The 17,317-nt window shown below is 42.4% G+C and overlaps 2 protein-coding genes across 2 annotated transcripts; one reads left to right on the top strand and one right to left on the bottom strand.

The window, feature by feature from the left end:
- Positions 1–2,724: 2,724 nt before the first annotated feature.
- On the bottom strand, positions 2,725–6,008 carry BDW43DRAFT_247217 (uncharacterized protein). Its single transcript, XM_032039756.1, has 9 exons — positions 5,732–6,008; positions 5,504–5,663; positions 5,314–5,456; positions 5,206–5,263; positions 4,558–5,142; positions 4,335–4,470; positions 3,789–4,272; positions 3,636–3,737; positions 2,725–3,585 (listed from the first exon to the last, which is right to left on the bottom strand). The coding sequence occupies exons 1-9, from the start codon at positions 5,739–5,741 to the stop codon at positions 2,756–2,758; spliced, it is 2,508 nt and encodes an 835-aa protein (XP_031894207.1). The 5' UTR covers positions 5,742–6,008; the 3' UTR covers positions 2,725–2,755.
- Positions 6,009–7,885: 1,877 nt separating this feature from the next.
- Positions 7,886–12,011, top strand: BDW43DRAFT_323913 (uncharacterized protein; the record flags this gene model as incomplete). The annotated part of the gene is made up of 10 exons (XM_032049840.1): positions 7,886–8,011; positions 8,102–8,129; positions 8,179–8,341; positions 8,394–8,653; positions 8,717–9,412; positions 9,474–9,730; positions 9,784–10,052; positions 10,110–10,327; positions 10,390–11,204; positions 11,266–12,011. 10 exons carry the CDS (start codon positions 7,886–7,888, stop codon positions 11,650–11,652), a joined length of 3,219 nt encoding a protein of 1,072 aa, XP_031894206.1. The 3' UTR covers positions 11,653–12,011.
- Between the last annotated feature and the right edge of the window lie 5,306 nt (positions 12,012–17,317).

The following is a 17,317-nucleotide window of genomic DNA, read 5'->3' as shown; positions in this document are numbered from 1 at the left end:
TTAATATATAAAAGAGAAGACTGACTGTATCTAGAGTACTGATATCTATAGTAGGCCTATAAAATTATGATATTGCGGATATAGTTTACTAAGTAGCAGAAATAAATTATAAAAAAAAAAACTTATAGAAATATCTAAAGACTATACCCTATCTATTCTAATTATAATTAAAAGATAAAAATACTTTATTTTCTATACCTGCAGGTCAGCTCCAGTGGAGTCTGCTTAGCAGAAGAGGACTTACTTAAAGAGAGAAATAAATATATCTAGTATATACTGGTAGAGAGAGTAGGGACTCACAGGAGATAAAGTAGAAAAAGCTGGTAATCCTGAATCTAGGCTATTACTGCCGCGGCAGACTGTACTGGGTACTATATATACAGGATAAATAGCAGTGTTAAGAGTATAAACTATAGCTTTAAGAGTCTTCTTTATTATAACAGTAGACAGAGACTGCTTAAAGCAGTGACATGCCATTAATATCATGTTTGCCTGTATAATGACCCTAGTGAGTACCTACTGCATATATCAGTATAATCCAGTATTAGGGATTAGGAGATATTACTTGCCAGTATATAATAGTAATAACTACTTATATAATAGAAACAGATATAATAGTCCTTACAGATTATATAGATAATACTTATCCCTGGTAGAGCTAAATCATAGTGCTGGAGACACTGCAGATATTACTTTTCACTATTTTCAGGTAAGGAGATACCCGCGTTGTCTTCTAAAGATAAGAGAGCCTTATTTTTTAAAGAGAGGAAGAATAAGAGATCTTCTCTACTTAAGAAAGCTAAAAGCGCGATATTATCCTTACTAAAAGAATCTAGTAATATAACTATTTTCTCTAAAGAGAAAACCAGGAATAGACTCAGTAAAAAGCTCCTAAAAGAAAAAGATACAGGAGAAGATATAGTAGAGACTGAAGTCTGCTAGTAATATAGGTAACAGGCATAGTTCTTCTTCTTGTGTCTATTAGCACGGTAGAGTATATAAGTGGCAGTAGATCAATATTTAGCTATCTATTAAATATACCAGTGGAATTAGCATACACATAAGCCTATAAATAAAGCTAAGAAGAAAGCAGGAAAAAGCTTAATACAGAATATAATTATTAACAGAATAATAGATATAATAGTGCTATATCTAATAGCTTAGAAGATCTTAAAACTATAAGATATAGACAATATAATAAGCAGAATAGGATACTGTAATCAGAATAATCTAAACATACAGTATAATACGGAAAATAAGGCACTTACTATAGGTATAGAAGAGATTAATAATTAAGAAAAAAAATAAGAAACAGTATATAAGAAATTACTATATAGCAGGTAATATCTAATATAAGTGGTGCCTAGATAACAGAATCAGTAAATAGTATAATATAATTATAATATAATATCACTGCCTAATATTAAGTAAGTAAATAGAACCGAGCATTTTATACTATAGAGTACACAGCAGGAATCAGGATCAGACCCTATATAATATAACTAATATTCCTATACTTCCTGAAATAGGAAACATGAGGCTATTTCCAAGTGTAAAATCATACACTGCTCAGAACCACTGAATATCTATACTACACGCCTGTAACCAACCCTATATAAGCTAGGATTCTACACTCACATAAATAAGCACCTATAAAGCCCTGAGGCTAGGGCTTTCCAAGAGAGGAAGGTAATGTTAGGCGCACCTTACAGTGCCTGCAGGTGATATAGTAGCACATGCGGGTCATGTGCTACCCACTGCGGTAAAATCTTTACCGCACCCCAATGGCTTCAGAAACCAGTGATCAACCTCTGTGTATGGTAGTAGATCGTTCAATAGAAACCCAGTCCTCTGCTCCTGCCACCTGCGGCGCCGTAGCACGCTATTCCCCTACTACCTGCGGCTCTCCGAGCTGCAATTAACAGTTTGGGCCGGGTCAAGATTGTATACAAACCATCCATGGGTCAAAATATATATATGTGAACCACCCGCGGGAGCCTATAGCTGTAGATCCTTTCCTAGTAGAGCAATGATTTATATTCTTGATAGAATACAGTCTCTTAATACTGTAATTTATTTATATTACTATAGATAAATAATATATTTACTGTATTTTATCTCTTGGCAACCCGCGGGTTAACCCGTTGACCCATGGGCTGGGATAGTCAATAACCCGGCCCGGTATGGACTTTCATATACACAAACCCAGCCCATTTCTTGGCGGGTTGGGCCGGGTTGGGCCGGGTTTCGTGGGCTGGGCCTAACAAGTCTAATCTTATCTATCTTATCTATAAAAACCAACACTATATATACTCTATAGTTTATTCTATGTCTATTATTTAAATAATATTTAATAATAAATACAAGGTCATTTCTTATTATTTTATTCAGTAAGTCAGGAAAAATATAGAGTAGTATTATTATAGCTAAATCTAAAATATTTCAGTTTTAAAACAGGGATTTGTCAGCTTTATAACTACTACTTAATAGTCTGGAATAGGATAGGTTAGCAAATTTTATGCTAGAGTAGATATTTGTTAGATATCAAAGATATACTGTTGGACATCTAATGGATATCTGCAGTTGGACTTGGATCTCATCCCGATATCCAACATCCGCAATTTGCGGACTTGGATGTGGTTCCCATATCCAAGTCGTACGATATGCCGCAGCCTAAGGACAACCTATATATAGAGGGCGGTGAACCACGGTATACGGTATAGGCCGAATCGCTATTCGATCCGAGACAGTATACCTAAGAGGATAATCCAACGCAAACAGCATACCCGACACCCAAAGTCTGACAGTCCGATCCAATGGCAGGATTCCACCCATACAGTTGAGCGAAGGTTATTCCATACATTGTTTCGATATGGCTGCATGAATCACCACTAACAACAGTATAGTAGCGATTGCAATCAGATGTAGTCCCAGGTTGTGTGGGTACAGTTGCAGAGACTGCCACGCAAACAGAATATCCAACTCTCAAAGTCTGACAGTTTGAGCCAATCATAGGGTTCCACTCATACAGTTGCGCAAAACTGATCCCATACGTGGTCTCAATATGATCACATGAATCACCATTCACAACTGTGTAGTAATGATCGCAGTTGGGTGCAGTTCCCGTCTGCGTGGGACCATTCGGACTCACAATTGAGGACGTGGCCGTGGTGGATGAGCCCGGCCCCTTTACACAGTACGCGTAGCCCAACCAGAGATTGTTGCAAGCACTGCCAATGCTCGGGTTCCATTGGTAGAACTGAGCCAGGGTAATACCATACTCCCTCTCGATCGATAGGCAATCCTCGCCGTCTATCACAGTGTGGAATAGATGACATCCAGACACAACTCCAGTTTGAGTTGGTCCCACGGTTGCCGTTGTTCTAGTTGCGGTTCTAGATCTAGTGCTGGCTGTGGTTGTGACAGCACTCTTAGAGCCAACGCCAATACAAACAGCGCGGCTGGCAGTATTGTTGAGATTAGCAAAGAGGGCGGTGTCGCAATCTCCTGATAGCCAAGCGTTCCAGGCTAAAAGCTCGGCCAATGTCACCCCATAGGCTGATGCCATGTCATCACATGTGTAGTCTGCTCCACGTGGTTAATAGGAATTCTCGGCGAAGTAAGGCGTTACATACCTCCGGCGTCATAACCATCGATCGAAGTGAAGCAGTTACAATTGGAGACTGTGCCGGCCTCTGTGGCATCAATAGGCAGGCAGTAAGAGGTATAGTCGGTTGCTACATCTAGTCAGCCTTTCTATATCTTCCAATAACGGATTTGGTACTCACAAGCGCTATTTTTGTACTTGACGCAGTAACTATATGTCGACGTGAGAGTGCAGTTGGCCATATCTTTCTCTAGGCTAGGGTTCCATTTTGCCAAGTCTTCTCCCGATATGTTGTTATCCCACGCAAGATCCCGGCAGAGCTTGGTGAAGTGAGGGGGGTTCTGATATAGATAGCAGTCTGGAATTGTTCCCGGGGCAGGAGGGAGAAGCGTGGGTTCGATGTACTCATAGCCAGGATCGTTCGTGCGTGTCGGTATGGCGGTATTCACAGATGGGAATGTGGCAGGGGTGACAGTGATTGGCAAAACACCAGTGACGGTATAATTGGGGTAGCTGGTGATAGAGCCAACGGGCTTCACACAGTACGCCTTACCGAGCTGCAGATTACTACAATTCTCGTCAATCTCCGGATTGAGAAAGTAAAAGTCTGTCAGAGAAATGGACTGGGCCAGGGAAACCAGGCCACATTCATCCCCTTCCACAACCTAACGAGATAGTTAGTGATCTCTTCGATGAACAAAATATTAACAATCCAATCACAACGCACTATATACCACCGACTACAGTTGCGGGAGCTACCATGTACAGCATTGGTCGGGACCGCTGCGATGCCGCTGGTATCACCGGTTGGTGTTGAGCCATAATTACCATCTAAGGTGTGATTGAGGTAACCACCTGGAGGACTGATGAGAGCAAGTTAGCATCCTCCTGGACCTAACAGACATATATTATAGCCCGATTGTCAAGCAATAAGCCCCACACCAGCTTACCTTATGCAGACCTCATATCCAATGAAGAAGGGGCTATTGAGACACAAAGAGTTGAAATTTGGATTCCATGCGAGGAATTGCGGCAGAGTAACATTATTGAGACTGCCCACCACACTGTCGCATGTATCACTCACCTGCCAAGTGTATGTGGTGCATTTAGGAGGCACGCAAAGGCTCTGACCCACCAGGGTAGCAAAGGTCTGACAATACAGGTCCAAGTAGTTGGCTTGCAGCAAGCTATATGTAGAGACACTTAGAGACTTCGCCACAGAGTTACAGTTATCTGACGGTCCCACTTCGTAAGACACCTCGCAGGCTGGTGTGGAAGTAGCAGTGGTAATAACTGAAGTTGCTGTTGCTGTTGCGTTCAGCGCGTATGGGGCTGGAGAAGTGACGCTATAACCTGTGGCACTACAGCTGGATGTCAAGGAATTGAACTTCTTCTCCAATCCTTCGTCATATCCCAAGGGGTGGTTTAGTTGAGCCTCCAATACTCCCAACCAGCAGTCCGAGCAGGCAGCAGTCATGTTTGGTGCGACAGAATTTTCCCTGGAGAGGAATAGAGGGTCGCAGTAATTTCCCGCTCTGCGGGCAAAAGATGTCAGGGCTGAATACTAGATACTAAGGGCAGCAGTATGAGTCACTCACTCGTCCTTTTTACAAGACACGTCAAATGTTAACATGTAGTTATCAGCGATGAACGTAGCTGGGTTCTGCATTAATAATAAAGCTGTAGCTGGGATGAGGGTATACTACCTGGGTATGCTACACCTTCATAGACAATCATATCAGTACTCGCAGTGCAGGCAGCTTGAATAGTAGCTCTAGCTGCTTTCAAGGAGCTATAGCAACCAGCGACACAGAGTTCTCTGACAGTATCTTCATCCAGAACGGCATTGCTAGCCCACCTTAGTATTGGACAAATTGTGGACTGACCTTTACTCACTTCTGAGAGATAACAGGGAGAAAGGGCGGGCAAGAGACAGTGGTTGCCAATGCCTCCATGCATCCATCACTGAGGCCTGGATAGTTTACAAACATCTGAGTACCAGCAGGCTGTTGGCCCAGTGCTGATTGAATCAGCAGGGCTGGTAAGGCAGTCCATACTCCTCTCATCTTAGTTATGGGAACAACCATAAACACTCAAGCGACAAAAAGGCTGGATGTATCTAACTGTCATGCATAAATGGACGATAGAGCTATTTAGTAAGGTCCAAATCCCAGAAAAGCCCGTGGAAAAGCATAACCGGTCTGGGAAGCAGGACATTCATGCTCTCGTGATAATCCGAGTTTGAAAGTTAAATCTCCGGAGGTGTCCACATCATCTCCGTAGCCAAGGCACCTTTCGTCTGTCACACATATTGCAGTGGGTCACAAGGCTGCCGGATGTTGCACCCGCAAGCAAACTAGGATTTAATTATTGAAGATGGTTCTTTTTTTCCTAAGCGTTGCTTAGCCAAGCTTGAAGTGTTTCTGGTTGCTGGAAATTGAGGACAAAAGTGGACTACTAAAGGCCTCCATTACAGCGCGAATCGATAGCTTTCCATCATAATTTGAACTTTACGATGTATCAGTTGTCACCCTAATCACCTGACTGAAAGTCTAGAACTCTTTCGGGAACTTTATTACCAATGAAGTTCCTATCCTATATTTTCGTTTAACCATACTCCATATAGACGGACAAATTAAAAGCCCGCAAGGCGTTACCTGTGATGATCCTAAACACGTTGATAAATTGTGTATATTGTATCTAAAGGGGCGATCCAATGAACCATCAAACGTAGAGAAGAAAGAGAGAAAGAATAAATCATACAGGAAATGAGGGATTTTGTATTGTAGGATTGGATCAACAGGGAATAAAGCAGTCTTGGTGCCTCAGGCAGGCTGGACCTAGCCCCTAACATTACCCAAGACATCTAAAACCACATTAACTAGCAATCTCAGAGAGAGTCTTCAGGAGACTCGAAGAATGACTAGATTTGTACTAAAACAGCAATTTAGAGTCAATGTAACGTAGTAAGAGCTAGGGAAATCATAGCTAAGAAGCCGCCGACCCAGACCGGATTCGGCCCGAGTTCGGCTCGGCCGACAAACTCGAGCCTCAGGGGTTTAGAGACACTAATCAGGCCCACTACCAAAATGGTCGCTTAGGGCTAATATATTTGGTGGAGGTCCGCCAGGTTATAACTTAAAACCAATAAAATAGCGCATACAGTGTTTAACTACATGATATATAAGTTCACAGTTTGATAAATCTGGCACATAAGAATTAAATTCATTAAACAATAAACTGCCTAAAATCTTGCTCTATGTTGTATTAAAATTATTAAAATCATATTCATTATATATGATAGCCCAAAAATCCCTTTTATAGATTTTAAATAATCCTATCGATAGGGGGTCCGAATCATATAAGGCCTAACTACATACCGAAATGGAAATTTTCTAAAGTTACCATTTGCGCAGTGTACTCCGAAAGGAGCTATGTATGCCCGGAGTGGGGGCCTGTTAGCGCAGCGTCACCTTTTAATTAGCTCACATCGAAAATGGGACTCAGTTACCAAATCGGAGTGCCCTCTCGTAGCAATCAGTGATATATGTTGCATCAGACTCATTTTACCAACCCAAACAAACCCTTTTGTGAGTTTCAAATTATGGGGTCAAACCAGAGATTTGAATCCACTCGAATGGCGCCACATGCTTTTTATCTATTCCAAAGAACCTTCAGTATTCTGTAGGTTTTAGTGAGACAAACATGAGGAGAATAATATTAGCCTATACGTTGGCACTTGGAAGAAGCCTCCTGAAGCTTGCTGTAAAAGGAAGCTTCTTCCAAATCCTAATAAATGGATTCTCGATGTATAAAGTTCTTTGCTCTGACCCTCCCCCTCGTTCTGATCTCTGTATTCTCTCTTTTAGTCGTTACCTCATTTCCTTTCCTTCTTTTCTCTTTTGTCCTTTCGCCCAGTCTTCACTTTATTCACTCCTTACACACGATCATACTTAGAGCTGGCCATAGCCATTGACATGGTTGCTGATCAAACTTCGCCCATCAAACGAGGACACTCGTTGCGAGGGATCCTGTTTGGTATCCTAGTTAGTGCGCTGTGTGTGGTCTTTTGGTCCCATGACTCAAATAAACCTGCTGTTCCCAGAAGTACCATCCAGGATGAGAGCCTAGGATCTCACTCAAGCCACGATGCCCATTCGAGGCACGTTGCTCGCCATCATCATCATGAATACGGCAGTATTGGTAGCTTAGAAACCCACAAGAACAATACCCTCAACCGTCGGGACTATTTATGCAGTGCTAGCAATCCTTGTAGCAATGGCGCCTGTTGCGGTGGCACTGGCGTCTGCGGGTACGGCCCTACATACTGTGGTACGGGGTGCATTTCGCAATGTGATGCTAAAGCCGAGTGCGGACAGTATGCGGAGCAACCTGGGCAGACTTGTCCACTGAATACATGCTGCAGCGAGTTTGGATTTGTAAGTGATGCCTCTATTTCAAATTGGACATAGCCGAGTGACTTATGGGTTATAGTGCGGAACAACCAAGGACTTCTGTGGGAGTAGGCTACACTTAACCAAATAGATTCAAAGTTTGCTAACACCTCTCAGAGGGATGTCAGAGCAACTGTGTCTTAAACCCTACGCCACCGGGTGGCAAAGCCTCGGTAGGCGTGTTAGAGAACAAGGTCATCGGATACTATGAGGCGTGGATGGCTCGTAAGAGCTGTCACAAGATGACACCGACCGATTTGCCCTTAGATGCACTCACCCAGTCAGTACTCCGAGCAGATACCCCAATATCAAGATACTAATTGAGCGAATAGTGTATTTTTTGCATTCGCCTCAATTGATCCCTCGTCGCATCAGGTAGTCGCGATGGATTCTTCAACCCCAGCCAGCCTTTTCCAAGACACGACCAATATCAAATCCATTAAACAAGATATCAGTGTGTTTGTTAGTATTGGAGGTTGGACATTCTCTGACAATGGTACCGCGACTCAACCGTTGCTCGGAGAAATTGCTGGGGATGAGACAAAACGGAGAACATTCGCCAACAATGTAGTGCACTTCTTGAGGCAATACGGTATGTGCTTTACTCCTAGTTGCATAAGATACTTGTAATATGTCACTAATGCTTCGGTACTAGGGTTTGACGGTGTCGATTTTGATTGGGAGTATCCCGGTGCGGGTGACAGAGGCGGCAAACCTGAGGACACCAAAAATTATGTTCTCTTACTCAAGACACTGAGAGAGACCTTTGACGCTAGTGGAAGTAAATTCGGTCTGACCTTTACTGCCCCCTCCTCATACTGGTATCTTCGCTGGTTTGACCTACCTAATATGATTAAATACGCGGACTGGATTAATGTGATGACCTACGACCTCCATGGGGTTTGGGACTCTAATAATCCAATCGGAAGTATTGTGCAGGGACATACCAACTTGACTGAGATCAAAACTGCGTTAGATCTTTTCTGGAGAGTGGGTATACCGCCTGCACAAGTGGTCTTTGGTGTTGGATTCTATGGCCGGGCGTTCACCCTTGCAGACCCTAATTGCAAAACGCCAGGGTGTCCCTTTAGTGGTGCTTCTGATGCTGGACCCTGCTCTAACACCGGCGGTATGCTCGCGTACTATGAGATAATGAGCCTGTTACAGGGAAGTTCCGCAAAAAAACGAGCTACGATTACCCCAACCCATGACAAAGAGGCTGCAGTTAACTACTTTACTTTTGATGATAACCAATGGATCTCGTATGATGACAAGACGACATTCAAACAGAAAATTGACTGGGCAAATGAGATTGGTTTGGGAGGCGCCCTGATCTGGGCCTCGGATCTGGGTATGTATAGCTGCACCTATCATAGTACATAGCCATCTTGGCATGCTGACTACGGATCTAGATGATGATAAATACTCCGCTCATTCAGGTCTTCTCAGCAAAGAAGTTATCTCTACATCAACGCTCCAGAGTATAAGCAAAGCGGTATCGAATCCCAAGTCTGTGATTGAAGACCTGGCAGCGTTCAATGGGCAGAAGTGTTTTCGGTACTCTGGAAAGTGCGTGAATTTGAATGACGATCAAGCCATGGCCAAAGCCTGTGGCAGTGGTTATACCGTTGTCGGCTGGGATGATGCTGGATGTGGCAAGAAAAGCTGCGTAAGTGCCAGCCCACACGTGCACTCCCAATCCCACGGCTGACAGTATTGTAGCACTGCGGAAAGCCGGTTTGTTGTCCATCAAATGCTGCCCCGAAGGGGTGCAGTTGGCGGGGTGACAACACCGGTCAGCTCGGGTCTCGTTCAGACTGCAGTGGACAGTGCGAGGCGGGTGAAATGAACATTAACGGTATCCGCTCGTCATGGGGCGGCGGATTTACCAATGATGGCAATACTGACAAGTGTGGTCGCGGGTATAAAGTCTTCTGTTGTCCGGACCCTGACTATAAGGAAGTCACCAAGGGCTGTTCCTACGCGGCATGGTAAGTAACGACATCCCGCCTATTTGCATTGAATTACCTGACATTGTCTACATCCAGTGGAAAGGACTGTCCCAGTGGAAAAGCAGCTGTCTTCACAAATTACGATGACTGCTACTCTAAGGGGCAGAAATACTGCTGTCCTACCCCAGTCGAGCTCACCGGCTGTCACTGGGAGGGCGGCAAAGGTGGTCGAGATTGCGCGAATGCTAAATGTAATTCGACCGAGCTTCAGGTTGCGAAGTCAGTACTGGGTGATAGTTATTCCACCTGTGATTGTAAGGCCCTTCCCAGTATTATCCCCGTCATTGCTTCCATGGACTAACTAAGATCTGAATAGGGGGTCGCAGCAGGGCTGCATGCTGCACGGTAAAGAAAGCACCAACTCCCAAAGCCATGTGCACCATGAAGCTTTGCACTATGGATAGTGAATACTGTGGAGAGAGCAGCAGTGACTTTGTGAAACGAGATGTGGGCGTTCTAGAAACGCAAGAGCTTGCTGTGACGGTTAAAAAACAAGGCCTAGAGAAACGTGCTGGCAAAGATATATCGATCATCAAGGTTGGGGATATCGCAATCACCATTATAATTGCGGCGTATCCATCCATTGGCGAGATTTGGACCATCACCAAAGCGGCGCGAGTTCTCAAGAAAGCGTTCTTGACGCGGACTGGCTACTGTGGGGGTTCCGTGATGGACGTGAGAGACCTCCCGGCTTTGCCGACCAAGGAGCAGTATAGTGGTCTCGATGTTGAGCACCCAATGGACAAGAAGTTAATCACCTGGTTTGTTCAATCCGCCGCGAGCGGAACACTTTCTTCCGGAGCTCGGTTCAGGGCATTTGATACAATCGACGCTCAGTTCTGGCAAAATGTATGGAACGAGGCCAACCATGATCTAGCCAATAAGCCAGCTGTGGGGAGCAGAGAGGGGAAACAGCCGGCAAAACCGAATGAACGTGTTGCAGAGGCCCTTGGGTCGAGACATAACCCGTACCCCTTTATGGCTGTGGAGAGTGAACTCAACATCGCCAAGGGAAAGATTTTCGAGCTCAAGAACCCAATTGACCCTGCTAAGATCAAGAAGAAAGCAAAGGCGTGCGTGAAGAAAGACACTGAGGAGGCAGCCAACGAGTTGCTCTCACTATTCCAGACGGTAAGTGGCAAGCTCACCATGACTAAACTAGCTGCAACCAGCAGCTGATAAAGATGACTAGGCATTCTCGGCCCTGGAGTATATACGCGATAGTAGATTTGAGCTTCGCTTTAACGACGTGCACCAGAAAATGTATCAACAGCTGGGCTTCATTGAGGAGACGACAGAAACCGACAACTTGCAGAATTGGTGGGAAGTGTGGTCGGAAGATCACTTCACGGAAGCAGTGCGGCGGGTGCGTATCTGGGCACGAGGGGCCATTCGTGACGCGAGGGCTCCCTTCATTGAAGCACGCAACAACGGCCGCAACCTGGCCCAATACGATCGTGTGATGAACGCGTTGGAGGAGTTCGAAGACCTCATCGCGCAGATCCGCATGCCGACCATGTACCACCAGAAGACGCCCAATCCTCACAACGGGGAAGGGCCAAGCGGGTATAATTCATAGATGTGACTGTTATCTAGTGAGCTATATGAAGATATCTCACATACGATGTCAGTTACCTGCGAGCCGAGCTTCAGTGGCAGAAGGAATCAAACAAGCTCTCCCACAATTTCCAGAGGATATGTTCGGTATATTCCACATGATAGAGGACATGCTAATTGAGGTCACTGCAAGTCTTCGAGAAGCTAAGCAGCGGTATTTTCAAGCTTTGGGTTTTGAGGGCAATACTGGCCATAGGGGCATAATCCAGAGCTTTCTATATTATATTTCAATTTTGTTATATTTAAATATAGCATCTATGCAGATCCAGCAAGATACAAAAATAATGACCGCGTCATCTATAGATTTGATATAAGATCTGAGATAGGCTAATACAGTCTTGTGTGTGACGGCACGGTCCCTATACAGTCCGCTGGAGTGATTGATTGATTGATTCCTCTGGCTGTGCGCAGCCTAAGGCTGCATGTAGCCTCCTTGCTGGTTCTGTAACGTCAACTAATTACAAATGTTCTTGTGCTCTATCTCCCGTGTTCAAGCGCCCTATAGCTATAGTGAAGTGTAGTATAGTCTTAACTCCCTTTATATTTAGCTTACCGTCTTCTTCTCTGTTAATTTTATATTCTGTAGATATTTCCTGTCCTAATCTGTCTTTCAATATACATAATAGATCTCTACAGTATAATTTCTATTATTTATAGTTAAACAGAAAGTATTAGACTATTTCTGGGTTTTCTATATAATTATATACTTCCTCTGCTCTTTTTCTTCTGTATAAAAATTGGTTTAACTAGATACATCCTATTCAGAGCTATACTAGAGTAGATATGTTAATTGCAGCTCGGAGAGCCGCAGGTAGTAGGGGAATAGCATGCTACGGCGCCGCAGGTGGCAGGAGCAGGGGATTATATTTCCATTGAATGGTCTACTGCCATACACAGAGGTTGATCACTGGTTTCTGAAGCTAGGTTAGGTTAGGTTAGGTTAGGTTATATTTAACGGCCGTGGTTGACCGCCGAGGCATGTGACCCACCATCTCCTATTGGGGCAAAGGCCGCCAGGGGGTAAGCCCTGGGTGTCTCTAACTAGCTGCTAGTTCTAGTTCTATGTACATGTATGGGACTTTGGTGCGTTTACATAGCTGCCGCGGTCAAGAAAGGGAGCATAAAAGGGCCTGCAGTAGCAGGTAGAGGGGTAATGCCAGCTGCACGGGTCCGCCTACACTCCATGACCCATCCTGCCTCCACTGCGTATTTTTTTTTTAAAAAAGGGAGAAAAATAAAGAAAAGACGGGGGTATGTTATCTCAGCCTTGCTGAGATGGGGGATGTCGTGGGCAAATATCCTCAAAGAAACGGGTCTCAGATAGCCAGGCGGTTAGTTTTACTGCGCCTTTTGAAGTGCCTAGGAGGTAGGGGATTGTTTCGGTGGGGGCCCCTGGGGGTCGGGGCAGACGTCTCTTTGCAACACGGCAGAAGAAGAAGTGGATTGAGGACTTTCTTGCGCCGCAGCGGCATAGAAGATGCGCATCTTTATGATTGAAACAGTCATGATAAGTTGTAAAGTCACCATGTCCCGTACAGGCAGCCAGAATCCGCACGAGTAGGGGGCGTGGGATTCGCAGCTCATCAGGGCACTGAGGGGAGGAGGTAATCCCTAGGTTCTGGTAAGATTGTGGAGCTGTAGACTGCCAATGTCTTTCTAGAGCAGATGCGGCATCGGCTTTGGCTTGCCACTTTAGTGAGGCATATAACCATTTCTTTGAAGAAGGAGGATCCATAGCAGCTCCTTTTTTAGCAGCTAGATCAGCTGCTTCATTTTCAGGAATACATACATGCCCTGGGACCCAAAGGATCTGTACAGAGCCGCCATCAGTATATGGAAATCTCTTCCGTGTGAGCCAGGTCATGGCGGTGGCTTGGAAGGATTCAAAGATCTTTTGTAATGAGCCTGTAAATGGTGATAGAAGCTATATAGCTACATCTAGGTTATCTAAACAAATCCATAGATTAGTGGCAAAGTAAGCTGTATTGAGTGCTGATGCTGCTTTAATTCTAGCTAAAGCTGCTTCAGCCTCAGTATCAAAGACCTCTTTATTTAGGCTGAGAGAGAAAGAGGATTGCAGAAATTACTTTCCAGATTAATATAGAGTAAAGCCAGCCCCTGTCATTCTATTTGCCAGTTTAGAGCTGTCTGTAAAGACTTTTATATCAGTGCTTGGAAGAGAAGTATAGAAGTCTTGGAACCTGTTAGCTGCCTCCTTCTTTAATCGTGTAGGTGCCTTAATACACAGATAAGCAGCTTCTCGTGATTCTTGTGAGAGCCATGGAGCATGTTATAGCGGGTTTAATTACTCTGATTCTGGTAGAGATAGCACCCGGCGCGCAAAGCGGCTGCTTGAGTGTCCGGCTCGGGCTATTCTTTCTGCCCTTCTTCAGAGGGGGTGGTAGGGACCCAGGCAGCGGAGACAGACTGTGGCAGAGGCAGCTCTATAGTCTAGCTCAACTTCAGCTGGTAGAAGACCTGATTCCCGGTGGAGTACGGGTACTGGGTTGTGCTGTAGACAGGGAGGACCGCCCTAGCACCAGCGAGTATCACCTTTGTTATCTGATCTAAGTGTCTCTGGACCTGGCTTGAGATTAAACCCGAGCAGGGACCTGGATATGCCCGGCCTGGCCACCAGGTTTCTGCGCCAAAGTAGACTTTACGGAGGACGCAGGCTGTGATAGCCTGCCGCATGAGATAGGAGTTAACCCCTCGCACTGTATTCAACAGGCTGCGGAGGGCATTTGCAATAGTCAGAGCCTTTGCAGTCAAATCCTTGACATGATATTTAAAGCTAAGCTTCTTGTCAAAGAGTATCCCTAGCCATCGTAGATATGGGCGAGTTGTACTCTCAGAGATTGTGATTTGTCCTGCTGAGACCGAAGGGGTGCGGCTGGGGTCTTGGTCTGCCCTGTGCCGTGTGAAGTGTATTAACTCATACTTATCTGGCGCGAAAACTCCATGACAGCATTGCATATTAGAAATGGCCGCAAAAACATGAATCATAAAGTATTTTCTTGCTTCGTATCACTTATAGCCCAATTCCAAACACCTTCCAATCGGTAATATAGTGATATGTTAGAGCCTATGGGAGCCTAAGGCAGTAACCACGTGACCTGACCACAACACCAAAGAATCTCTGTAAAGTAGATTTAGACCTTAAGACAATCAATCCCATACACGTGAGCTACACCTGTCACTGATGGAATAGCGATTCGGCCTGATGGCCGTACAGGATACCCTGACCCAGGTGCATGGACAATCGGCTACCAATGAAAAACATCAGGCCATCAACGGTTTGGTTTTCAACGGGAAATCTGAACCCTTTACGTACAGAGTCTTCAGCTATAAATTAGCGAATAGTTAGTAGTAGGAGGAGATCAAGAATCAGTCTCCTGTCTGAATAATATCTACTGCCTGCCTTTGATCTCTCTCTCTCTCTCTCCCAGCCTGCGTATCCTTACCTAGTTGACAGGTCTTCTACCCTGAATAGTAGATATCCTTGACACTCAGATCCTTTAGAAATATCTAATATAATGCCAGAAAGAAAGGCACTTATCTTAGTAGAGAGTTTCTGTTCTGGTTAGTAAGATATATACTCCATAAAACCTGGTTAATTAAAAGAAGAATTAAGAGGATTATATATCTCTTTAAGTAGTACAGAATATATACCAGGTAATTTATTAGTATTATTAAGCTTAGGCTTCCAGCTATTCTTTATTAAGTAGTCAGTATACTCAGTAAGCTTGTCCTTATAGTAAATATATTTATTCTGATAGATTAGTAAAGAATCTAACTTAATTAGATTTCTTATTTATATAGTTTTTAATTAGACTCTGGTCTTTAACTAGGCTGACCATTGGGATGGGATGGGACGGGAATGGGAATTTCCCATCCCATCCCATCCCATTCTTGGTATCCCATTTCCCATCCTGTTTTCCCTCTTGGCATCCCGTTTCCCATCCCATCCCAAACATAGGGCTAAAACGGGAATCCTATCCTGTTTAACTGCACAAAACAGGATTCCTAATCCTAATTTTAAAATGGGATGGGATTCCTATCCAGATTAACTATAAAAACAGGATTCCTATCCTTGTCTTGGTATTATTTTGGGATTTTGGAATAGAATAGGATTCCTGTTTTCTATTCTAAAATCCTAAAATAAAATACAAAACGCCTTTAATATATGGAATATAATAATTAAAAGTAATAATTAAAAGTAATAACTAAAGTTAAGTTTATTAAAATCTTAGAACTGCTAATATAATTAAATAAAAGACTTATTACTAGCTTTATTTTATTAAATATATTTTTATTAAATATATTTTTATTTTAATCTTTATTCTTTTTTATCTTTAATTATAGTATCTTTTTATAGCTGAACAGTAGTATTGCTTACAGTCTAATATAAGCTAAAACTATATAGTCTATAATAATCTTTTATAATAGTATATATAGTATTTTATTATAGGAATTTCCTATTTTATTCTATTCTATCCCAGTTTTTCTCTTAGTATCCTGTTTTCTATTCTATCCTAAATATAGAATTAAAACGGGAATCTTATCCCGTTTAATTACACAAAACAGGATTTCTAATCCTAATTTTAAAATAGAATAGAATTCCTATCTGGATTAACTATAAAAACAGGATTCCTATCCTTGTCTTGGCATTATTTTGGGATTTTGGGATAGGACAGGATTCCCATTTCCCATCCCAAAATCCCAAAATCCCATCCCATCCCGAAATCCCTGGGATTATCCCGTCCCAACGGTCAGCCTACTTTCAATGCTGAAATACCTTCAGTATAGTGAAAAAATAGAAGTAGTAGAACAATAATATATTGAACTGCTTTCTACTCAGTTTCAGTAATAAGAAGAGACTGAAATTTTAGATTTCTATAAATAGTTATCTATTAATAAATTTCTTCCTGTAGAAGAAGCGTGCAAATTGTCATTAAAAAACTTGAGTTCTAACAGATATATATATTCTAGATAATATGGAGAGATTATTTCTGTTTATTCTTCTGTAACATAAGAAAGAACTTATAATATTAAAAAAAAATATTAATTATATTTATAAGTATTTAAATCTAATAAAAAGTAAAATTAATAAATATTATTATTATTATTACTATAGACTATTATATCTATTAAGCTTATCTTTTATAGTATCTTTCTAAATAAATATAACTATATTAATAATAAATTCTTAATCTTATTATTATTAAAATTGCCTGAATCTTTTTTAATCTCAAGATTAAGGTTTCTTATAATTATATAAATAATATACTATATTATATAAGCTAAATATAGTAATATATTCTAGTTTAGAGACTAAATAAAATTAGATCTATCTTTAAATAATCTATTAAGTACTTATACTACTATTTAATTATTATTTATATTATTATAAGTAATAGTAAGAAGTCTCTAGTCTAGATAATAAATACTAAAAACTTAAGATAGAATATTAGCCAGTTTTTCACTAGTATATAAACTAGATATTAGCTTAAATATAAGTAAAATCTCTTTATATTTCTAGTTTTTAGTTATATAGAATTTAATAATCTTAATAAATATAAGATTATTTAGACTAGTCCAGTAATTAAATTCTAAAGATACTAACT

This window comes from Aspergillus alliaceus (assembly GCF_009176365.1).
Source record: "Aspergillus alliaceus strain CBS 536.65 unplaced genomic scaffold BDW43scaffold_88, whole genome shotgun sequence".
Taxonomy (NCBI): domain Eukaryota; kingdom Fungi; phylum Ascomycota; class Eurotiomycetes; order Eurotiales; family Aspergillaceae; genus Aspergillus; species Aspergillus alliaceus.
The sequence above is the reverse complement of the archived record's forward strand: the minus strand, read 5'-3'. Positions and strand labels throughout refer to the sequence as shown.

Bases quoted from the DNA above. Each gene is read 5' to 3' on its own strand.
- BDW43DRAFT_247217 (XM_032039756.1), bottom strand. The intron at 5,143-5,205 runs GTGAGTGACTCA...TTTTGCCCGCAG, and splicing joins GTGTCTTGTAAAAAGGACGA to AGCGGGAAATTACTGCGACC. The intron at 3,738-3,788 runs GTGAGTACCAAA...GACTAGATGTAG, and splicing joins CAAGTACAAAAATAGCGCTT to CAACCGACTATACCTCTTAC.